Consider the following 25,035-nt stretch of genomic DNA (forward strand, 5'->3'; position numbering starts at 1 on the left):
CTGTTAACATTTTATGTAACATCTTAATATAGATAAAATTATTTTATTACAGCAAACAGTCCTGGTACTTTTCCTGAATGTTTGACTTTAAACTTGAGTAACAACAGTGGTAGTTTACCATCAGGGAGACTCAGTGCCCTCAGTCAGCATAGTGATAGGGGAGGTAATAAATCTCCAGCTGACAGTGATAGTGAAAACGAGAGTTCTGATTGGGACAGCTGGGATGAGGAACCTGAGGTACAAAACTTACTGATAATCTTTCATGTTTATATCATATGGAAATAATGGCTATTGGATAAGAAATTTTAAGCTTCAATCTGGTTGCTTACTGAAATAAAGGATCTGAAAAGTATAATGAATGTACAAATGTTTTTAATAGACATATTTACAATTGTATGCAAATTTGTTTGCAATTATGTAAAATCACAAAGGTTCCCGTAAACTTTGACATTATAATTATACCCCCGCTTTAAAAAAGGGGGGGTATACTGTTTTACCTCTGTCTGTCAGTCCGTCTGTCCATCAGCCCGTCAGTCAGTCCGTCCCATGAAACTTTCGTCACATTTTTCTCAGGAACTACACATCCACCCTTTCTGTAATTTGGTATCAACATTTATATATGTCAGCCATACCGTGTGATGCGTTTTCAGATTCATCACTCGACAACTTCCTGTTTACCGAACACTTGTCTGATTTTACACATGATAGCCAAGTTGAAAATTTTCGTCACATTTTTCTCAGGAACTAAAATACAAGGATTTCTGAAATTTGGTTTCAGGATTTATATAAGTCAGCTATACCGTGTGATGCATTTTCAGATTCATCACTCGACAACTTCCTGTTTACCGAACACTTGTATGATTTTACACATGATAGCCAAGTTGAAAATTTTCGTCACATTTTTCTCAGGAACTACAATACAAGGATTTCTGAAATTTGGTTTCAGGATTTTTATAAGTCAGCTATACCGTGTGATGCATTTTCAGATTCATCACTCGACAACTTCCTGTTTACCGAACACTTGCATATTTTTACACTATTAATATTATCCACTTGCGGCGGGGGTATCATCAGTGAGCAGTAGCTCGCAGTTTCACTTGTTCAAAATATTTGACGACACAATTAAAACTTGATTGTTGCTTGACATCGAAAAGGTGATTTGGAGTAGATCTAAGGTCATTCAGAGGCAAAATACAGCTAAATACCAAAAGTGTAAATACTTTATTAGCAAAATCAATAGAAAAAAGTACACTTTTATAATTGCTATGTAATCATGGTAATGTACTGTTTTTACTAAAATTTTATCAAGAATTATTTTTTTTCTAGGGACATTCTGCATTAAATGAGACCTTCTTCGATTTTCTGCAGAAACTGAAAAAGATTTGCAGTTCAGGTAAGATATAGAAAGGAGAACATATGCTTTTAATGAGTATTATTAACTCAATATCATCAATTAATGCTGATCTCATGTACAAATATTAATAAGAAAATTAATTACTTGAATATCCAATTCAGATATCAAGTATAAAGCATCTTTCTAGAAGGGTTGAACATTGTAAACAAAAGTACTCATATGTTTCACTTAAGCTTTGCACAAATACAAAATTAGATGTGGTTTGGTTGCCAATAAGACAACTCTCCACCAGAAACCAAATGGCATTGAAGTTAAAACAACTATAGGTCACTGTACTACCTTCAACATTGAGCAAAATCCATACCACATCAGTGTTTTCCCAAGGCCGTTTTCAGCGCTATCACAATTTCCCGCTGTTCTATTGTGCTGACCACAGCGCTGTCCAACGCAAGCGCGCTATATTTTTTCGTAATTTATTCAAATTTCCCACTTATTTTTCACTTCGGATCACATGATCGACTGGTTTACTATATCTGAATGAAATATTTCCGTTGCATTAAGTAGCTCCGCTGTTGGCGGCAATTTCAAATTAGAGGACAAAATTTTCGTTTCTTTTCAATTTGGAGGCAGGGGTTCAAATTAGCGGTGGTCCGACATCCGCGACCTTCCACTTTTGCAGTTGGACTTTCGACTTGGTTACTAGCTACGTACGACAGCCTTCCACTTGAAAGAAAATAAAAAATGACTTAGCAAACCTTTTTTTTACCAAAGTCTCCAAATGAACACTGCACATAGTAAGCTATTAAAGGGCCTGAAATAATGGATGTAAAAATAATTTAAACGGAAAACTAATGGCCTGAGTATTGTACAAAACAAGAAAAGAAAAACAATTACCGTATAGGGGATTATTTTCAGGGGGTGTAAATTTTAACTTATTTTCGCAAATTGAACAAATTTGCCAAAATAAATCTGCAAATTTAAAAGTGCACATGCATGGTCTTAATAAAAGTTTTAAGTCCGCCAAAGTAATAACCCTCAAAATATTTTTTATACCTTATTGAATGAAAATCGCAAAATTTTACACAAGCAAAATAACCAGCTATACGGTAATAATGATATTCATGAACAAACGACAACCACTGAATTGTACATCACAGATATGTACAAATGAGAAATAATTCAAAACCGAAGATTTAACAATAAAATAGTGAACTTTGAAATGAGATGTCTCAGAGGGAATTTCATAATCAATGAGACCTAACTGTTAATCTGACAGGTGTCATCTAACCTTGACTATAGGTTGACCTCTGTTTATCTGACAGGTGTCGTCTAACCTTGACTATAGGTTGACCTCTGGATGTATAGGGTACTTAAACGATATTGTAATTCACTGCCTTATTGATTTTAACCTCTTTTATTGTTGTAATACACTGAAAAACCTACTATATTTTGTCATTTCAGGTTCAATTGACAGTTTTACATTAGAAGTTAAGAAATTAGAAAGCAGAGAAAAGTCTTTAATTAAAGGTTTACTGGATTGGTAGATGTAGGCTTGTCTTTGTTGTTAATTTCATAACCAAAATATTCCAAATTTATAGATTTACTGCACTAAAAAATATGAAAAGACTTGCGATTACTCATTCAAACAAACGCTAGTGAATACTGATCAAGTAAAGACTGGTGATTATAACTAGATCAAAAACAGCTAGAGATTACTCGATCAAAAGCAAAATGGTATACTGGATCAAAGACAGAATGGTGATTACTGGATAAAAAACAGAATGGTAATTACTGGATCAAAGACAGAATGGCGATTACTGGATAAAAAACAGAATGGTTAATAAATAAAGTCTAGAATATACTGGATCAACCAAAGACTGGTGATTACTCGACTAGAAAATACTGGATAAACAAAGTCTGGTGATTACTCGACTACAATATACTGGATCAAACAAATGTTAACTCAATTATCATATCAGATGTTTCTATATTTCATAAATTTACAATCCAGGGATTTTTTTTTATTGCTAAATGATTATTCACTAGGTTTTATGGAATTGTTTTCTTCAATTTTTCTGAATATAGGTCTAGATAAATATATGTAAGTAAAATTGTGAAATCAGCTCATTTTTGTAATTTATAGTGCCAAATGAAATGTTTTTCTCTAATTTTTTCAAAAAGCTTCAAATCTGCATATCCATTACTTTTTCCTATAAAAAAAATCAAGATATGCTCTTTTGAACGTAGAGATGAGCATAATATGTTTTTGGTGCCTAACAAATTTTCCTTTTTCTTTCTTTTTGTTAAGTTCAAGTTTTTGATTAATAGGTACAAGGGTTTGTGGGTACAAGGGTTTGTGGTTTTAAACTTTTTATCATTGTATTATGAATACCTAGTCCTAAAACATTGATATTGACAAATATATAGCTTTAATATTGTATCACTGTGATTGTCACATGTCTGTCATGTGGTATTATTCAGCAGTCATGTGATTAGTTTGTCTTAAAATATTTTGATCTAGACCTGACTTGGATATAGAATCTCGGTGACAATTGTTGTTTATTACTTTTTTGAGTATTATAAGGTAAAAATCTATTATAATTGATTTGAAAAATAATGTATTACTTGTAAATCTACCATGCATGAAATCTGTTTTAAATCAAACAATGAAAAGGAAGAACAAAAAACAAAAAAATGCGTTAATTTTAAATCTACCTTGCACAAGGGAAATGTTTGAAATCTTACTATGCGCCCTATCTTTTTAAGGGAGTATTACTCTCAGATCTTTAAAGATTAAAGTAAACAAATTATAGTTGATAGGATGTTCATTTGAAAAAGCATTATATTCATCCATCCCATTTGCATGAATATTGGTGAATAATATCAGTTAAAAGATATTAATTTCACTTGCAATCTTATCTCGTAAGGCCACACTTAAAAATATTTTTGGTTTTGTCCAAACCCTAACCTAAGGTTGAAACAGCAGGTAGGTAGGTGGACATATTTTTAATTTGGGTTTTTTTTTTGCAACAAAAAGAAGCAATTTTTGGGGTAGGTAGGGGTAAGACAAACAAAAATAATCTTTTTTAAGGCCCAAACATTAGAACTATCCTACTGGAATAATTTATCACCGAACTGCACTAGCTCTATCTTATTTTTACCTCATACACGGTATGTTTTATTGTATATTTGACTAAATAAAGTGCTCCAAATTAGTGATTAATATATTTCTCAGATTTTATTAAGTTTTAAAGTAGCTGACTGCATTGATTATTGTTGATTTTGCCAATTTGAATGAAAAAGGTAAATTTTGTTGATATTTCATAGTTTAGTGAAAGGGTTATAAATTGTTATACTTTCATATTATTTATTTGTTGTTTTTATTCATCTTTGCAATCTTATTTGTTGTACTTTTATCAATCTGCCATATTTGTGTCATGTGATATTTTCACCAGATTTTCATGTTACTATATTTTTGTGTGTAGCTATTTCATAAGTCTGTTAATTATTTTCCACTCTAGGAACGGAGGCTTTTTTGCATTAACCTTGTTCTTTCGTTTGTTCAATGAATATTTTAGTCAAACTTTTCTCAAAATTATAAATAGTAATTTTGGCCCTTATAGATGACACAATAACATATGATTTTGACCCTTTTGATGCCTTAATTAAATATGTTTTGGTCCTATTGATGTCTTTCTACATTATGCCTGTGGCCCTATAATGACCCATATATGATGCAATTACACACAAGTTCCAGACCCTGTAGCCCCATAGATATCTTAATTACATATTTTGACTATTTGCAGGCCTTAATATTTCATATATTTGTTAATTTTTGTGCTTAAAGTAATGTTGGGAAAATTATTTCAAGCCTTTTTCTTTGGCACATTTTAATGACATAATTCATTATAATATTGTTATACACCAGCATGCTTCCTTTGCTTTGTACAACGACACTTTGAAGATAAATCTAGAGAAACATTATGCTTTCATACTTTATACTTGAACTGTATAAAAACCAGCACCACAGGATGTCTCGTAACATATGTACAAACTCCTAAGTCAAAGTCAAGGTCAAAATTTTGGTTTCAGTTGACAACACCATGTCCAATGGTTAAGATTGTGTCTGCTCTTTATCTTGAGAACTGTTATGATTTTAAAGTTTACACTAAACATATGAACTAACACCAGAGGGTGTGTCATAACGTATGCTCAAACTCCTAGGCCAAAAGTCAAGGTCAAAACTGGTTTCAGACTTTCAGTTGACATTATCATGTCCATATGGTAAAGATACCAATTTTTTCCACATGTTATTTACAAAGAGGCCCACAGAGATTGCTCCCATCTCAGTGATGTCTAGTTTCTTGAGAATATTTCATATTTTTTGTCATTGACTATCATCTTATATGTTGTGCCAAAGTGCATCTTTTGCATTAACCTACATGTTTTATGGTCATATAATTAACGTGCTGTTTTTGTGCTAAATCAAGACTGTGATTATTGTTTTTGTTATATAATAATTTATTATTCATTTTATCATGTAATATATCACCAAAGCATTAGTAATGTTATAGTTCTAGTCTCTGTCATGATAGAAATTTAGATAGTTGTATTTTCTTTTAGTAAAGTACTGATTTAATGGAAAACTTGTCAGAAATGTTGCTTATTTCCACCAAAAGATCAAAAGAAGTTTTATTCTGTATTAAGTCTTATGTTAATGAGATCATTTTGATTATATAGATGGATTAATTATTATTGTTGGATACCAATTTTCACGGATTTCTTGAATAAAGATAGATAAGCCACAAATCTAAATGTTGAATGAAGTACGTGTTATTTAGTCGTGTATGTTGAGTTTGGGAAAAACAACGAAATCTAGCTGTGTTTGCAATCCCTGAAAAATGGTTAACCACAGAAATAAATTAATCTACAGTCTTTACAAAATTATGGCTTAAATTCTAGAAGTAAGTCAATCTTTTATTATTTTAATCAATTATTTTACTCAATGTGGTATGTATTTTCATAACTTTAGAATTAAATTTCATAACTTCAGAATGCAGTTTATGCTCCTAATCTTCCTATATCTATATGCTCCTAATATTGCATGTCTATTCTTTTAAATCCTAACCGAAGAAACAATACCTTGATAACAAAAATCTGTGAACAGTCCCTTTTATTTTCTGTTCTGATATTTAACCCCCCCCCTTTTTTTCTGTCTATAAATTAAGGTTTATCATTACAGAAAAACAGATAAAGCTAAGGATGAACATAGGGGCTGATTCTCAATAAAACTGACCTCATTTCACATTTATATTCACTTCATATTCAAACAGCGTTTGATAGAAATATATTGTTTATGCTTAATTTTGTGAAATAATCAATAGAAAAATATATATTAGTACCAACAGCATTAACTAGATTTATTTATGCAAAAGAAATATTAATAACTGTATTATATATCTTGCAATATTTTTTGTTTCTTTGAATATATATTCATGAGAATGAAGACAAGAGCTATTCAACAGGGACCATAGTGTATTTTACAGTAACTTTTAGTAGCTTGAGTTTACATTAATTCTGTTGGTTTCATTGTACTTGTATCTTGAAAGAGCTATCAGCTATGTCTATAAAAAAATGTAATTCTTGCTGAATATTAGAATCCCTGTTTTGACAATTTTACCTTTTATGTCTGTTTTGTTCACGCATCGTTATAAACATAATGGAATTTGATGCGACTGTCATACAAATGAGAGGTTTAGGCTATAAAATCCTGTTCAATCCACCATTTTCAAATTTGAGAATGCCAAATCATGAATATGACAGTTGTCTATTCGTTTGATGTGTTTTATCATTTGATTTTGCCATTTGATTAGGGACTTTCCATTTTGAATTTTCCTCAGAGTTCAGTATTTTTGTTATTTTACTCATTAAGTTCCTTCCTCCCTCTCGTCTCACCTTATTTTAGATGAAAAAAAACCATAGGAATATGTCTGCAATTTTTTTGGTGAACGCTTTTTGATCTCTTCATTTAAATACTTAAAACAAAATGGACAGGTGATACATATTTTGAATACAAGAAATTAGCAGCAAACCAGTCTCATAGTAAATGGTAGGGGGACCAGAACATATATATATTGGACTGGACCCCTCATTTTGTGTGAAAAAATTTGTTGATTATATAGGGAATCACTGAAGCATGACTAGAGGGGGCCCCCTCTTATGATAATTTCTGGATCCACCACTGGAATTGTTTTCACTCTTTTCTTGTTTGTCTATGTCTTCCATATACATCAAATTTATGGGAAGGGATATTTTTTGTGGTTTTATGTTAATGGCAAACTCGGTGAAAATTTATAATTTGTGAAAATATCCAACCTTTAGAGTACATACTCTGTATTCAGGTGCTCTTGTAATTTTAATTAAAAAATATGAAGTGAACTATCAGGAAGTTTAATTTATCTCTTTATTATAATGTAAAGTAGTAATTTTACACAAGAATAATTGTATTTTATCTACCTATGATGAGGGTGGACCTTGACTACCCATGAGGTTTTTGCACAGTCTAAGATTTATTTTTACCTAAATAAATTTGTATACAGTCTTGCTTACTTTCAGGTAGTAGGTAAACATGTGGGCATGCAATTATCTGCAGTTGCATGTTTTATTTTTTTAAACAGAAAGGTACTAGTAATTGATTCTGCTAGATATTAGACATATTTTTAAGCTTTGTGCCAGTAGTTTATAATATGAATGTCCGTCCAATTATGTAATTGTAAATATAAAGAATAATATTTATTAACTTATTTACATTGATATTTATTACTGTTTTTATGTCAATAAATTGTCAAATGAAAAAAAGTTTTCAATTTATTTTAAAACAAGAAGATGTGGTAGGATTACTAAGGAATGAGGAACCAACTGTCCACTAGAAACCAAATGACATAGAAGTTTGCAATTGTGAACTTTCCATTTCTATGTAGCAGCATCTGCATACAGAGTATATCTCCCAATTGATATTTCTTATCATGATATCTTTGATAGAGGGTTGCTGCTCACAAGAAAGCTAGTCAACCAAGAGTTCTAAATGGTGAAGTTCAAATCATCCCTTTGTTAATTTTATGGAGGCCATCACAAGTTGGTTGACCGTTATGATATATCCCTTCACAGATGATAGCAGATATGTTCCTAATGTCGTAACTACAATCCCGCCCATTTTTCATGAATGTGACCTACCAGATTAGACTCGTCACTAGGTGAGCAACACGACTAGTGCCACATGTGGAGCAGGATCTGCTTATCTTTCTGGAGTACCTGAGATCAAACCTGTTTTTGTGGGGTTCATGTTGCTTAGTCTTTAATTTTATATGTTGTGTTTTGTGTACTATTGTTTGTTTTTGTCTTTTCTTTTTAAGCCATGGTGTCTTGAGTTTATAAACGATTTATGGGTATAAATGTTCCTCTGATATCTGTTGCCCTCTTTTCAACAAAAATAGGCACATTCAACACCTTCCGATTTTTAGCTAGACCACATACAAAATAAAAGATTAAAAAATCAAACACTTGATTTCATTTACAAATCTAAACTAACCACAAGAAAAACAAGTGCAACAGTCAATTATGATTTGTCCACCACTGTATCAACTGAGGTAGGAACCATAGATCACTGGAACAGTTAGCCATGGCTCTATAAAACTAAGATAGGGGTATACTCCGCTGGCCCAGGTAATGGGGGGGGTGGTATTATAAATATGTGGAGCGCCTGTAGTATACCTACCATGCACCTCAAGAGTATGTATACTATGTAAAAAATAATGACTGAATCCATCATAAACTAAACACTCTTCCATGGGTTTATCAGTTGTGCATCAAATGTAACAACAACGCATGCTTATCCTTCTTATGTACCTGTATCGGTTTGAACGTGGACCCATGGCATAACAAACAACCGCTCTACCAACTGAGCTTAAGTAGAGAGGTAGCTTACTTTTCCAGGGGTTTTGAGTTATCATTCCCCTAGTATTTAACATTTGGGTGAATATAAATAAAACGAAACGTATTAATGCATTTACTATATATAGTGTTAATCGACATAAAATTCTTGCTACAACTTAAACCAAATATTGAGATTATATCGAGAGAAAAATCTGTAATTGTGCATGAATACAAACTGATACACTGATTTAAAAAAAAATGTATGCCTAAAATGACTATATGTGCAGATTTGAGGGTCTATTTATGTATCATCACTGACAATAAAAGGTCTGATTTTATTTCCTTTTTACATCAGAGGACCGTGAGGGCCTCGGGTGTACGTATTGCCATCGCCTAATTTTCTATTTATAGATATGTCAGATATGCATATATAATTAGTTTTGGTTTGACATATAAAAATTATATATAGACCCGCGGACATTATACTTACTTAATGATGTTTTCCGGTACAGGATTCTCACGGTTCCTCTTCACCAGACTCATATAATTGATTATTGTCTCCATTATTTCTGATGCTGCTTCAGGTTAATTCAGCTCGATAATCAGAATAATAGATTTCTTCGTAATCCCAGTATCTATCTGGTCTATTTTTGAATGAGTTTATAGATGGCGATTTAGTTACTTTATCCGGTAACTTGTTCCATAATTTGGCTATTCTTACAGAAAAACTGTTTTTCCTCAGACTTATTTTGAAACGTTGGTGAAGGATTTTATTACTGTTTACTCTTGTGCTATGTCTATTTTCAGTGCTTGAAATTAATTTAAGGAATGAACTCGTTTCTGGATCGTAATTACCATTAAGTATCTTGTATGTCTCAATCATGTCCCCTCGGACCCTTCTATATGACAATGTTGGCAGACTAAGTTTTTTCAGTCTTTCCGGGTAGCTCAGTTTATTGAATCCTGGTATCTGTCGTGTTGCCCTTTTTTGTACATTTTCGATTTTGTCAATGGATTTCTTTTTAAAAGGTGCCCATACAGAACTAGCATAGTCTAAGTGTGTTCGCACTAATGTTTTGTATAGAGGTATGAAGATTTTTTCATTTAAGTTTTTAAATGTCCTTCTAATTGCGGCAAAAGTTGAATTAGCTTTGTTCACTTTTTCGCATATGTGTCTTTCAAAGGTTAAATCTTCATCAATTACTACTCCAATATCTTTCTCTTCTTTACATTTGCTTATATCATGACCTAATAGTTTGTAACTTGTCTTATCTTCTCTTACCCCTCTACTTATATTTATGTGTTTGCATTTTTCTGGATGGAACTTCAACAGCCATGTATCACTCCATTTCTCGAGATTTTTTAGATCATCTTGCAATATAATTTGATCTGATCTGCTTTCAATAATTCTGAAGATTTTTGTGTCATCCGCGAATAAGTAGGCATCTGATGTCACGCAATCTGGCAAATCATTTATGTATAGAACAAATAACAGGGGACCTAATACTAAGCCTTGTGGAATTTCTGATGTTAAAATTGAGAAAGGAAATGGTGAATATGTCAAAGCGACAACCACCCGACCATAGAGCAAACAACAGCCGAAGGCAACCAATGGGTCTTCAATGTAGCGAGAATTCCCGCACCCGTAGGTGTCCTTCAGCTGGCCCCTAAAATATGCATAATAGTACAGTGATAATGGACGTCATACTAAACTCCGAATTATACACAAGAAACTAAAATTTAAAATCATACAAGACTAACAAAGGCCAGAGGCTCCTGACTTGGGACAGGCGCAAAATTGCGGCGGGGTTAAACATGTTTATGAGATCTCAACCCTCCCCCTATACCTCTGTTACATCTTTCCACTCTGATGTTTCCCCATTAACTGATACTCGTTGTTTTCTATACGATAGAAAATCTGTAATCCACTCTAGGAATGGATTAGTTATCCCAAAATTTTCGATTTTCTTAACGAGTCGTCTGTGGGGTACTGTCTCAAAGGCTTTCATGAAGTCTGTATATATGCAGTCAATCTCATAGCCATTGTCTATAGCTTCTGTCCATTTATCTATTACCTCTAATAGTTGTAGTAATGTCGATCTCCCAGAGATAAAACCGTATTGTTTGTTTGAAAATAGTTTATTTTCTTTCATGTAACTAATTATATGTTCTCTTATAATTTTCTCCATTATTTTACAGACGACTGATGTGAGACTTACTGGTCTATAATTTTTAGCCTGTGATTTATTCCCTTTTTGGAATATTGCACTCACTAGGGCGCTTTTCCAATCCTTTGGAACTACTTTTTGTATTAAAGATTGGCTAAAAATGATGCCAAGTGGTTCAGCTATACCTTCTTTGACTTCAAACAGCAGTCTTGGGTGTAGATTATCAGGGCCAGCTGATTTATCCGTTTTTATTTTCTGTAGGTGTGTCAAAACCAAATCAGTGCCAATATTTAATTCCTCTATATTTTTATCTAATGGAATATGCTTAGGCTCTGGAATATTGCCTTATGGTTCATTAGTGAATACGCTTGTAAAATACTCTGGTAGTATCTCAGCCTTTTGTTTATTGTCATCTGTTTTTTTCGGATTTTACATCTTCTGTATCTACATGTAGGTCACCTATACCTTCCCTGGTCTTTGATTTGGATTTTATGTAGCTCCATATAGCCTTTGGGTTTCTTTTGGCATTTTCAGATAATCCTTTTTCGAATAATTTCTTTTGTTTATTGTCTGATGTTTTGGCCTGGTTTCTGACTTTATTGTATTCAGCTCTTGTTTCTGGATCTTGTTTAGTTATAATTTTTGTTTGATAGAATATTTTTCCTTCTAATTAACTCTCTCGTTTTTTTGTCTATTGGGAATACATTTCTCTTTTTTCCTATTTGTGTCATAGTTTTTGTTGGTACAAATCTGCCCTCTAATTCTTTTAAAATGGTTAAAAAATAATTCCAATTTTTATCAATGGAATTTTCAGCATTAAACTTATTATGCCAGTCTATTTTATTCAGCTCTTGAATAAAATCTTTGTAATTTCCATGATTGTACAGATTAGCTATTCTCGGTGCTCTTTTTATATTTACATAACAGTTAAAATCAAAGGATAGGACGCAGTGGTCACTTTTTCCAAGCGGGCTCATATATTCTAGGTTTGAAATCATCTCTTCTTCGTTTGTAATTAGTAAATCAAGTGTATGGGGTGTGTCAGCTCCTCTCCATCGTGTTAGTTTTGTTGTGTGTTGGTACAGAAAATTGTCTTGTAGTGCTTTCAGAAATTTATTTTCAATGCTATTTGGTCTATCCCCCTTTGTGTTCCATGTTTCCCAATTTATTTCAGGATAATCAAAATCTCCCATAATGAGTATGTGTGAGTACCCCATATCTGTTGCCTCTGACATTAGGTTTACTAACTTATCATTGTGTTCCTTGGAACTGTTGGATGGGGTTCTATATATCAGACCTACAAGGAGTTTGTCATTTTGATTAAGTTTTACCTTTATAAATATATTTTCCTGAAACTCTGTCTTCATTGTGATTTCTGTAGCTTCTAGGTTGGAGTCTACATACATTAAAAGGTCTCGTCCTTCATCTGACTTTATGTTTTTCTCAAACACTTTGTAATTTCCTACCTCTGGTATTGAATATTCCGCTGTTGATGGTTTATATCTATTAGCTTTCGGTTTTACTTCTGTTATACCAATGATATTTGGTTTGTTGTCTCTTGTACGATCGAACGATCAATTCTGACATTTTGTTGAATAGCTGATCTGCATTAGTATAAAAACAGTTCAATTTGGGTAGAACTGTAAAGTTATTTACATTGCCGTTAAAAACCTTTCCCTTCTTTTGTACATTTATATTTACATTTTTTGTCTCTCTTTTTACTTTTTTATTTTTACTACTTTCCTCGCCCATGGCGGTCCCCGCACTTTGAACAGGAAGTCCTCCGAGTTGTTCTCTTGAAATTTATTTTTTTGCCTCAGTCCACAGCCTCTTTTCTTCTTCTCTCTCACTTTTAGTAAGGTCATTGCTTACATTTACTTTTTGGTATTTGGGTTATGATCTAATATAATGCATGTTTTTAAATAGAGTTAGTTTTGAGTCTTCAAATGGACTAATAGAGGTCTGTTAGTTTTTTCTTTATCATATTTCCCTAGTCTCTGTGTTTTTCTGATGTTTTCAATATCCAATGTTATCTTGGCATCTTTAAAGAGTTGGACTATATTCTCTACATCATGTTCTATTCTTTCTTGTTTATTTTCCGACTTTATTTTTTTTATCAAGTGCAGAATAAAATTCCTTATCGCTTCTTTTAAATTCATGTTTTCAATGGATACTCAGATTTTTTATTAAATGCAAATTAATAATATGAAAATGTCTTGTCGTTATGAATAATAGTATATTTATCAAACGATCTTCAATATCAATGACGTATCGAAAAATTGTTGTTGCGGATGAATACCACGAATGCGCATTCATCAAGAGGGCAAGAGCGAGCTTGAAGAAAAACGAGAGAAAATCAATTCACGCAATTATACACAGAAAAGTAATTATATTTTAACTAGTATTTGATTGGGAGTAACCTTTTTAAACCGTTTGTAGCATATTTGTCTATCATATTATCGTAGCAAAACCCGAGGAATATTTAATCTGGCACAATATGAAAATAATTTCTCTGTATACGTTCCCTGTCGCCTGAAAATACCAGCTGGGGTTCCCAACACTGGACAAAAGGGGGGGGGGGGTTCCAAGTATATATGTCCCAATTCAAATGCATTAATCAGCCAAAAAAGTGGGGTGCCAACCCCGGAACCCCCCGATGGATCCACCAATGAGACACACACACGTGGAACTATTTTCTTTTTTTTTTAAGATACTGTTTCGGATTTTCGTTCCTTCTCCGACTAAGTTTGTTGCATTAGTATGGGTTACACTAATGTCCTGACAGTGTCCTGACAGAAATGAAAATGCTTAATACATTTTTATTATTGGAAGGATTTACTTGAAATTTTGAATCAAGCAAGATGAGAACTTATATTTAATAAATAAAATTTAAAAAAAATTAAAAAATATTTATAAGAGTTAGAAAACTTGACCTGACCAACTTGACTTTGAAACTACTAATGTCCTAACCGATATGAAACGGCTAAAAAATGTTTTATTATTGACAGGATAGACTTCAAATTCGATACCAAGGAAGAATAAAACATTAAATACAAAAATATTAGAAAAAAAAAAGAAAAAAAAATATTTTCAAGAGTTAGAAAACTTGACCTGACCAACTACGTCCTCCCGTGACTAATGTCCTGACCGATGTAAAATGCTGATGATTTTTTTGTTCTTTGAAGGATCGACTTCAAATTTGATGTCAAGGAAGATTCTAACATTGAATACAGAGATATAAGAAAAAATATTCAAAAAACTAATTTTAAGTGTTAGAAAACTTGACCTGACCAGAGACATATATATGTCTCTGACCTGACCAACGTCGACTCTGCTCTGACTAATGTCCTGATCGATGTAGAAAATGTTAATAACTTTTTTGTTATTAAAAGAATTGACTTAATTAAAGTTCCTTACCAAGGAAAATTATAATATTCAAAATAAGAATTTATGAAAAAAAAATTGTTTGTTAATTTTTGAAATTTTAGAAAACTTGACCTGACCAACTTGATGTTTATCATGATAAATATCCTGACCGTTATAAAATTGTCAATAACATTTTTGTTATTGAAAGGTATATAACCAAGTTTTATATCACTGAGAAAAGTGATATGTGATTAGAGATGCTGTAGATACTAAGTAAATGCACCTTTTCTACATTTAATATAAAGGATTATAAAGATATACATAATTCAATTAAGTCCAAAGACAGAAACATGAATAATTAAAATTTTAATCACACCTACATTAATTAAAATTAACACAAATTGGAGTGTTTACTTACCTATAAAAATATCTTTCTTATTTATTTGACTCATTTTTTGTTGTTTAGTTAATGAGGGATTAAACATGTCAAATAACATAAATAAGGACAGGAAATGGGCTTCTTTTGATTTCAATATATTGTTTTTCCAAGCATTCAAAGTAGAATTATGTTAGAATTACACAGAAATATAAAAACTTATAATAAACATAATTTTATTTCTTTTGGCTTTCTTATACACATCAATTACGAATAATAAAAAGTGCACCCAAGTTTTTTCTTAACTATGTTTAAATAAAGAGGCTTGTATAGGGTATATTGGCATACGGGATATTTGCCATTTTAATTTTAGGGATATGGGATATTTGTCCTAAAAGTAAATAGGATATGGGATATTGATGCATTTATAAGAATATTGAACTTTTAACATGAAAAAAAATATGTGGAATTTGAAAGTCAAGTACAGAAATATTTACATCTCACTTGATAGTCCTTGATAAAATTGCCCAAAAAAGTTTAATATTAAAGGCCATTTTAGTGCTTTGTTGATTTTAATTGAGTTTATGGTCGTTTTATTTAAAAGTCATCCAAACCCAAGCGAAAAGTATTGATCTATTTTCGATATTTATATGCTCATGTGTACTGATAATTTTAAAAGTATTTGTTTTGCTTTCCATACCTCGTTCCTTATTGTTAATTTTCCTTTTTTAGATGGTGATGTTCCTTTGACACTATCTTACAGTGTTTGTATATCACAACTCCTCCGCTTTGCCCGTGTCTGTTGTAACGTTTTGGATTTTAATGAACGAAATATATGTATCACTGGTAAATTATTAAGTCAGGGATTTCGTTACCACAAATCACTTAAAATCTTTACTAAATTCTAGATTTGGTTTGAAGTTTGGTTCTACCTGTAGAAAACTTATTTCCAACGGGATAGCACATCCTCATTTTTACGGAGATGTTGTTTACCGTGCCATTGGATGCTGGATGTGTAATGATTGATAATTTAGTCTCAGATGCATTACTTTTTATTAGTTGTAATTGGCTTTGAACTAGCTGTCAGTAACTGCGAGTACTCTCAGATCTGTACTGAGTGTCTTTTTTATGGGATGTACAAGTACTCGGTCACGTCCACTCTCTGTTTTTGTTAAATGTATTTCTATTTGTATCCATCTGATGAGTTAAGCCTTTTTCAACTGATTTGTATAGTTCGTTCTTATGTTGTACTGTTACACCACTGTCCCATGTTAAGGGGAGGGTTGGGATTCCGCTAACATGTTTAACCTCGCCACATTCTGTATGTATGTGCCTGTCCAAAGTCAGGAGTCTTTAATTCAGTGGTTGTCGTTTGTTGCTGCGTTACATATTTGTTTTTTGTTCATTTTTTTATACATAAATTAGGCCGTTAGTTTTCTCGTTTGAATTGTTCTACATTTGTCATTTCAGGACCTTTTATAGCTAACTATGCGGTATGAGCTTTGTTCATTGTTGAAGGTCGTACGGTGATCTATAGTTGTTAATTTCTGTGTCACATGGTCTCTTGGCAATTGGCAATCATACCACATCTTTTCCTTATATTATATGCTCATATGCATTGATGATTTTCTTGAAATAATCATAGATTTTTTTTATGGTGGAGCATACTGGAAACAAATTCCTTTTAGAACTCGAAAACCGAAAAATTAATGGCCAAATGTATTCTTCGGAAACTTATCACACAACCCATCAACTATGTGATGGGATTGCATAAAGCATACACATTCATTAATAAAATAGAATTAAAATATGAATCATACTTTATTTCATTCAATTGCGACAGGCAGCATGTTGTTACTGTCCTTCAGAGGAAGGTACTTCGGATGCTACAAAATAATGAACAATTGGTACATTACCTCTTGTCAAAATAAAAACAAAGCTTGATCAAACGACATAAAAAACTATCAAGTTAAACAAGGTGTTCATTCTAAGCTCTGAAAATGTGAGCATCTTCACGATTTACTATAATGTAATCCAATATGTATATTCTCATTGAAAAAGTAAAATAAGAATAATACCAATAATAACTCCGAAGAAAATTCTAAACGGAATATGTCCCTAATCAAATGGCTAAATTAAATCAAATGAATATTTAATTATAAGCTTAAACAATTCAAACGAATGGATAACAACTGTCATATTCCTGATGTGGTACAGGTATTTTCTTATGTAGAAAATGGTAGTTATAGTTAGTTAAACCTCTCACTTAATCGTCAGTTTATCGAATTTATAGTTACATATGTTTGTACAGACAATTGCCATAAAAGTAGTTTTAATGTAAAACAAACTGCCTTCCGTTAAATGCTCTTTAAAAAGCATGTTAAATTTAAATATTACTCTGAATATAGAATCAAGAAGATGTGGAATGATTGCCGATGTGACAACTTTCCACCAAATACCAAAGGACAATATCTTAATTTTAACAAACCATTCTTACCTAAGGGCTCTCACAAATATACCCATTTTCATTGGTACACGGCATGTCATTCCATTGGTAGTTTTTTGTCAGTCGAAAATGTGCACAGTCCTCTCCTCCTCCGTAATCATTAGGTTCACCCAAGCTCCAACTGGTAAAATTTACTTTAGACAAATCATTCATCCATCTCCAATCGCCCTCCTCCTTCAAATCATTGCCACCCATCCAGTAATTCTGCTGAGTTACGTCTGTAAATGATGAAATTGCAAGACAATTATGTACTAAGAATTGTTTGTTTTTTCATAAAATTATACGAAGGTAGTGACAGTTTAAATAATTGAAAGTATATCAATTATAACAATTAAAAAAACCTATAAAACCTATTAAATTATACATTTATTATTTATTTATTATATTATGATGTAATATAAATTTCATGTATATTCAGGACAAAAACTATTTAAAAAAAACCAAACGAAAAAACGTAGGTTTGACAAAGTTTAAAGTCGATAGGATATACAGATGGAAAAATAAAAATGTTGAATAGTCCTTGGATAGAGTTATATATTTTGCTTTACATTAGTTAAGGACTACTAAGGAATAATTGCAGCTGTCAAACTGGTTCTTTATGTGCATAAAACGTGACACTGTCCCTGCTCGAACTATCGGATTTAACGTCACTTTTCCAACTAAACGTGGTTGCGATATTTTACATCATGTCAAGACCAATGTGAGACCAGGTGACTTTTATACCCTTATTTTTATTATAACTTGTAACACTAAATTCTTTGAGATGGTTTAGTATCAAAACAATATACAACCTATTTGTAGAGCAGCATCTGCTTAGCATTCCGGAGCACATGAGATCACCCTGGTATTTTTGTTGCTTCGTATTGCAGTCCTTAGTTTTTCTAAGTCGTGATAAGTAAAATGTTTTAAATGGTATTTGTCTTTGGTCATTTTTCTTTTTTGGCAAGGCATTGTTACTTTATTTTTGACTTATCAGTTTGAACGTTCATTTGGTACTGATTGCCTCTCTTATACTTACTTTTACTTGTGATCATAGTCACAATCCAGGAATTTTCCGCAAAATCATTGACTTGTGTAAGGTTACCTCCCATGTTTCGACACTCTACCTTCAAACATAAAAAGAGTGTTGTGTCGATTTTCCGTCAGAAGTAATAACGAATTACCGACTTCATGCTTCAAACTTTTAAACACATTTTACAGCATTGCCTCTCAGAATGTTTCTATAATTTTATTCCTGCAACTTTGTGCTTTTTTTACATTTCTTAAACGGTGCGAGAAAATATTTTTCCTCAATTGTGAAATATCTGTTCTCGGCAAATGATTGGTCGCAATTTAGTTATGACGTCTAATTTTCTTTGTTACTTCTAAAAAGTAAAATAACAAAAAAAAATGAACTCCGAGGAAAATTCAATCGTAAAGTCCCTAATCAAATGTCAAAATCCAATGACAAAACATATCAAACGAATGGACAACAACTTTCATATTCCTGACTTGATACAGGCATTTTCAAATGTAAAAAATGGTGAATTGAACCTGGTTTTATAGCGCTAAACCTCTCACTCATATGATAATCCTGTCAAATGTTCTATTGTGACGTCATGAAAAAGGTGATCATGCCTGAATACGTCACATAAAAAGTACAAATCTTTAAAAAGGAAGGATAAAAATCATTAAAGAAACAGATTCCACCACTTCAACTCGTATATTACGATATTTCGCCACTCTCAACAGCTCAATTTTGATTATTTAAAAAGCTTGGCAAGCCTCGCGCTTTTTAAATATTAAATTTAACTGCCTCGAGTTGAGAAATAGAAATTAACAACTTATATTGATTACAATTACCCCAAAACTGTAACAAAATGTGAAAAAATTTCCTCTAAAGTATTTGTATATTTTAAATCATGCAGTTCCCCATTTCCATTCTCAATTTTAGTTCTAGCTATTTTATTTTATTGTGATTAAAATAAGAAATAAAATTTAAATTGACGCGTACCTCCGCATCGTGCCAGGATTTTTGGTCAGTAGAAAAGAAATAACAGTTATCCTTGTATTCTTTCCACCCTGGTCTACATGGTGGTCTACATCCTGGTACACATCTCGGAGCTTTTTCTAATAAATTGATATTCAAAATGGTTAAAATGAACTAAGTATTTTGTAAAAAATGATTTTATGATCTCAAGTTTGAGATCGATGCATTTTGAAAAATCTTTGAACACAATTATGAGGTTATATTTGATTTCATTTTTCCAAACCAATTCAATGGAAAGAAACGAGATAGTTTGGACAAACATGTCCAGCTTTTATTAGAATGTATAAAATGTCTTTTCGTCTTATAGATAACGAAGTTTGTGCCATTTAGAATATAAATGCATTATAATTGGTCAAATGTTTACCGAGTAAATGGCGTCGATAGTCATTAATGCAATGTAGTCCCATTTTATAATGAATGAACTGAAGTATCAAAAATTGTTTTGTCAAGCCTTGTCCCTGTGGCTCAATCCCTTAAACAAACCAGGTTGATGTTCACTGAATTAGGCTATTAATTTTATGTACCTTTTGTTCATTTATCTCCTAACGTTTCTACGTATTTCTACATCATTAGTTAGCCTTATATGTTTTGGTTTGATCGTTCTTAATGGATTTGAATCCAGAAAAGTGTTTGGGACATACAAAATGATTGATTGGTTTGGGCTACTTTCAGCAATATTGTGATATTTTGCGACGGTTAGTTTTTAATGGTGGAGAAAGCCAGAGTGCCCGGAAATAAACAGCGATCTTCGGTAGGGAAATTCTCAAACGTAGTCATTCAAGATTGGAATCAGCGTATCTGCCCGAACGAATGTATAAAGTGTAAATATGAACGTATGTCGGGATAATGTCTGCTGTATTTAAAGCAATCTCTCAAATTTGGAAAAAGGTATTTAGAATTACAATTATGACATGTGTGATATAGCTGTATATACATATATATATATATAAATGGAAGCTGAACCTTACCTTCAGATTTCACAACCAAAACACAGCAAACTATTACAAATAATGTGGAAATCATCTTCATCTAAATGATAATTATTAGAATTAATGATTCATTGCATATAGAAAAGGAAAAGTGAACACATTAATTTTAACGATACTTATAACCATTCAAAGAAATATACTATCAAATCAAATAAGCACAGACTATTTTCAACCAGGCTCTCCCTTGTATATGTCGTGTACAAGTTGCGATTTTGTACAGGTTATAATATGTACAAAAATATTGTACATGTTATAACTTGTATAATGCAAAAGTACAAGTTATAACATGTACAAAAGTACCTCATACATGTTATAACCTGTACAAAATATTGCTTAAAAATGGTTTTAACTTGTACAAAATCGAAAAATAAGGATATTTTTCTATCATCGCAACAGATGATATTGACCTCAATAACATTTTCATAACTTTTGTATTATTCCTTCATATTAGTGTGTTTTGTCCTTTTTTGATACAGTTAATGTCCAGGGGTAGGTATTACGAAGCATTCCTAAGACCTGTCGTAAGATATATCTAAGGACATGTCTTATGATCCTCTTATGACTATCTATGGACATATATTTATTTGATGAATTATAATTGTGAGTGTCCACTTTGAAGGCAATAGTAAAATACTTTCTTTCTAGTTGACACTAAAAGACATAAGAGGATAGCCAGGATAGATGAGTCTACAAATATACTTTGGAATTGAAATTGGGTATGTGTCTAAAAGACAACAACCCGCCCATGGAGCAGACAACATCCAAAGGCCACAAATACATGCTTTCAAAGTAGAGGATATATATTATAAAACATCAAAATGACATTCGCCTCATGCAATGATCTTATAGTTTATAAACAAAAATTGAGTTTACATAATTTACATAAGTCATGTTGAAGGCCAAAATGTTGAAGGGTAGATCCAAAGATATTGATAATGAAGCGTGGTCCAATGAAAACTATTTCAGCTCTCTTCGCTTTTACAGAGTAAGCATATAAGACATTGTTTTAGTCTTTGAATGCTATAAAACGAGAGGGAGGAGTATTTCCCAAAATTATTAGGAATGGTTCTTAAATTTTTTTGAAGGATTTAGTTACTAGTATATAATGTAATTGTCATTGAAGAATAGTTTCACATTCATTTAAGCCATGATGGACTGCATAAAACATACAAATAAATGAAAACACACTTTGCCAACATAAGTCATGAAACATATATTTCTGAAACAATACAGAAAAAGACACGTCCTGGCCTATTTATTGTTGTTCTTTATGCATTGGTGAATTTAAATGTATATTCTACTCCATTAAGATTTATTTTAAATTTTGTACAAGTTAAAACCATTTTTAAGCAATATTTTGTACAGGTTATAACATGTATGAGGTACTTTTGTACATGTTATAACTTGTATTTTTGCATTATACAAGTTATAACATGTACAATATTTTTGTACATGTTATAACCTGTACAAAATCGCAACTTGTACACGACATATACATGAAGACATAATTAAATTAATATTTTGCTATGTTAAATCCGGGGGAAAATGTTAACATTAAAACTGAAATATATAAACGGTTAATAGGGCATTGTGTTAAAAAAAGATGTGTTAAAAAGTCTAGTCAATTCTTTTAAAAAGTGCGGAAGCATAATTCCTAGCCCCTAATATATATATGACTAAGTTCTTTACTGCTTTGGAAGCCCAAAAGTATTTTAAAACAAAATATGAAAACAGTGCTAGAGGGATCTGAAATTTTTGTTGAAACAAAGAATATTTATGTACATTTTACTTCGTAAACATATGCGCATGAAAATTACAAGGATAAAGGTAACAAATTTACCTTTTTGAATATGTTAACCGTCAACTGTTGTGGTTTTACTAGTATCTACCAGAGTTGTTGTTATCTGTAATTTAAGGTTAAGTTTATAGATTTCAGTGAAATATGAGAATTAGGACATTTTCAATAATATTTACCTGCAATTTTTAGTCATTTATACATTATATCATGTTACGGAAGTTGAGAACTATTCAAGGTTCTTCTTTTTTATAAAATTATTATTACAATTATAATAATTATAATAAGTGTTTCTATTGCGAGCAATTTCGAATAACAAATTGACCGCAATTGCCACTATAACGGATATTTAGATATTATTGTTCCTATTTTCGAATTCTGCTTTGAGCGTTTACTCTTTGGAATATAAAGAAAAGTGCATAGATAAAATAAGATGATGACTATTTCTTTGCATAGACATTTTGCCTAGCTTTGATGTCTAAAATATTATGTTGGAAAGAATCATGACCATGATTCAACGCAAATACATATTGGCAAGTGTTTTCGGGATGATATACAAAAAGTACACCTTACAAATAGTGTATTGTTAACATCTTCATTTACCAGTAATTGCCATTATTTAAATAAATTAATTTCATAGTTTATATTTTATACATATTTATATAACATACAGCATAATCGTATTTTTACTATTGTATTTTACTCACCGCAGATTGGGTTTCACTTATAATCCTGAATCAAAAACTCTAACGTGTTTTATATATCATGTCCAGGGATGAAGCACGTGTCCTGTCGATATTTTTAAATAAAAAGCACTCCTGTTATACACATTAAAACAAAATGTTTTATTTTAATGAACACATGAAATACTTTTATTCGAATAGTATTGAAATACAATAAGCATTCAAATTGAATGAATGTATCTTTCAATATACAATTTGCTGGTAGCCTTTGATATTAATAAAAATTGAAGTAATAAAATACCAAGAGACTGTATTATTCATGTTTGACATGTATGTCCGAGCTGCGACAAATTGTTAATTTGCAGTTGTCTATCCAACTGAATTCTTTATCCATTAAAACATTGAATTTTCTATTGAATGGTGTCTAACACGTCTATTTTTTTTAGCGGAATCATTCTTAATAGGCCTTTTGAGCTTGTCAAATGTAATTATTTCGTCTTTTCAAAGCCCTTTGAAAATATTAATCTCGCAGTGAAGGATCAATTATAAACAGTATTTCTCAAATACCGAGAAGTTTTTCCCTGAATATAACTTAATATTCAGATAGTAAGTTTATAAAAGATTTCGGGAACAAAATATAATAAGGGCTATTTGAGGTATATCTAATGGGTAACGAGTTTCTATTTTTGGATAAAATTTTATTTTAACCATACACTGAGAAAAATAATTAGTAAAGGTAACTATTCAAAATAGTAAATTAAACTGTTCACCCAAACACTAAGAAATTGTTGGCTTTACTGTTAAAAGGAGAATGATTGAAATAACTCATACTTCTGTCTATAAATGGTAAGAGATATTTCAGCACAGTATAGTGATATGCATTTTTTTGCTTTAAACTAAATACGCACGTGCCCGTTGTCAATGAAATTAACAACGTCGTGAAAGGTGAAATAGCGATAAACAGATTGTAAGTGAATTCCTGTATGACTTATATTAACATATTTTACTAATAGTGTATCTAATAAAGATGCCAAAACATTCTGTTTTGATTCAACGGAAAGATACTGAAATTTATTTTTGGTGTGCTTTCTAGATAAACTTGTGTACTGGATATGATTGGATAGTCTCCAAGTCAAGTTCAAAATTAGTATTTTCTTAAGTTAAAGTGTGTTTAACGTTTAACTTGATCTAGATATGCTAAAATATTAAGTAGTTTATTACTTTAACTATACAATGTATTAGGATTTCATGTAACGTTATATTTCTTCAAAACCATATTTTAAAATGCGTCTGTAGAAATGAAAAGTTTACATTAATTTTTCACTATCAGTTGCTCTGATAGGGCAAAGATCCATCCTGCATTGTTGTATTATTTTTCTTTTATACGCGTAAATTTAAGATTAGGCTCAATTAAACTGCAGCTCATAGGAATTCCTTCATGACTTTGATTCCGCTCAAGTTATTTTCGGCATATTTTGATAAGATTTTCTTAATTCTAAAATACAACTCGAAATGTATAGGTACATTTACTTTTTGACATTAGCTTTTAAATTGCAATTCTATTGGATTCCATTTGACATTCAAAACTTTTCTTTGTCATTTAGTTTGCGAACTTTTTCTTTTTAATTACATTTCGTTTTTGAACTAAACTTTTGAAATACTATTCCTATTTTATATCATTTTACTGTTTTCCATTTGTAAATAGAATAATTTATTTTAGGATATATGTCTAGGATTTGACAAAATCGTATATCAAGTTTTGCGACGATCGAAAAGTGACGAAATACTGGATACTATACGTCTCGGGATGGGTCGTCATTGACCGCGTCATGTTACA

The 25,035-nt window shown here is 31.6% G+C and overlaps 3 protein-coding genes across 11 annotated transcripts in view; 1 reads left to right on the plus strand and 2 right to left on the minus strand.

The window, feature by feature from the left end:
• LOC139523460 (uncharacterized) overlaps window positions 1-4,049 on the plus strand; it is a 49,549-nt gene extending 45,500 nt beyond the window's left edge. For all 8 annotated transcript variants that reach the window (XM_071317510.1, XM_071317514.1, XM_071317517.1 and 5 more), the window contains 3 exons: window positions 53-237; window positions 1,327-1,393; window positions 2,816-4,049. In XM_071317510.1, coding sequence (XP_071173611.1) covers window positions 53-237; window positions 1,327-1,393; window positions 2,816-2,898 — 335 coding nt within the window. In that variant the 3' untranslated portion in view covers window positions 2,899-4,049. The remainder of the gene's footprint in view (window positions 1-52; window positions 238-1,326; window positions 1,394-2,815) is intronic.
• Window positions 4,050-9,866: 5,817 nt separating this feature from the next.
• LOC139525045 (uncharacterized) lies at window positions 9,867-12,860 on the minus strand. The gene is made up of 3 exons (XM_071320223.1): window positions 12,413-12,860; window positions 11,640-11,786; window positions 9,867-10,810 (listed from the first exon to the last, which is right to left on the minus strand). The coding sequence occupies exons 1-3, from the start codon at window positions 12,858-12,860 to the stop codon at window positions 9,867-9,869; spliced, it is 1,539 nt and encodes a 512-aa protein (XP_071176324.1).
• Window positions 12,861-16,998: 4,138 nt separating this feature from the next.
• Window positions 16,999-23,287, minus strand: LOC139522372 (perlucin-like protein). Of its 2 annotated transcripts, XM_071315899.1 has the most exons (7): window positions 23,223-23,244; window positions 22,561-22,624; window positions 20,700-20,760; window positions 19,696-19,811; window positions 18,721-18,808; window positions 17,694-17,920; window positions 16,999-17,082 (listed from the first exon to the last, which is right to left on the minus strand). In XM_071315899.1, the coding sequence occupies exons 3-6, from the start codon at window positions 20,758-20,760 to the stop codon at window positions 17,694-17,696; spliced, it is 492 nt and encodes a 163-aa protein (XP_071172000.1). In that variant the 5' UTR covers window positions 22,561-22,624; window positions 23,223-23,244; the 3' UTR covers window positions 16,999-17,082. The 2 variants fall into 2 exon arrangements, with proteins under 2 accessions (XP_071172000.1, XP_071171999.1); XM_071315898.1 differs by lacking the exon at window positions 22,561-22,624 and having other exon boundaries at window positions 23,223-23,287.
• Window positions 23,288-25,035: the final 1,748 nt, after the last annotated feature.

This window comes from Mytilus edulis, chromosome 5, assembly GCF_963676685.1.
Source record: "Mytilus edulis chromosome 5, xbMytEdul2.2, whole genome shotgun sequence".
NCBI classification, from domain to species: Eukaryota; Metazoa; Mollusca; class Bivalvia; order Mytilida; family Mytilidae; genus Mytilus; species Mytilus edulis.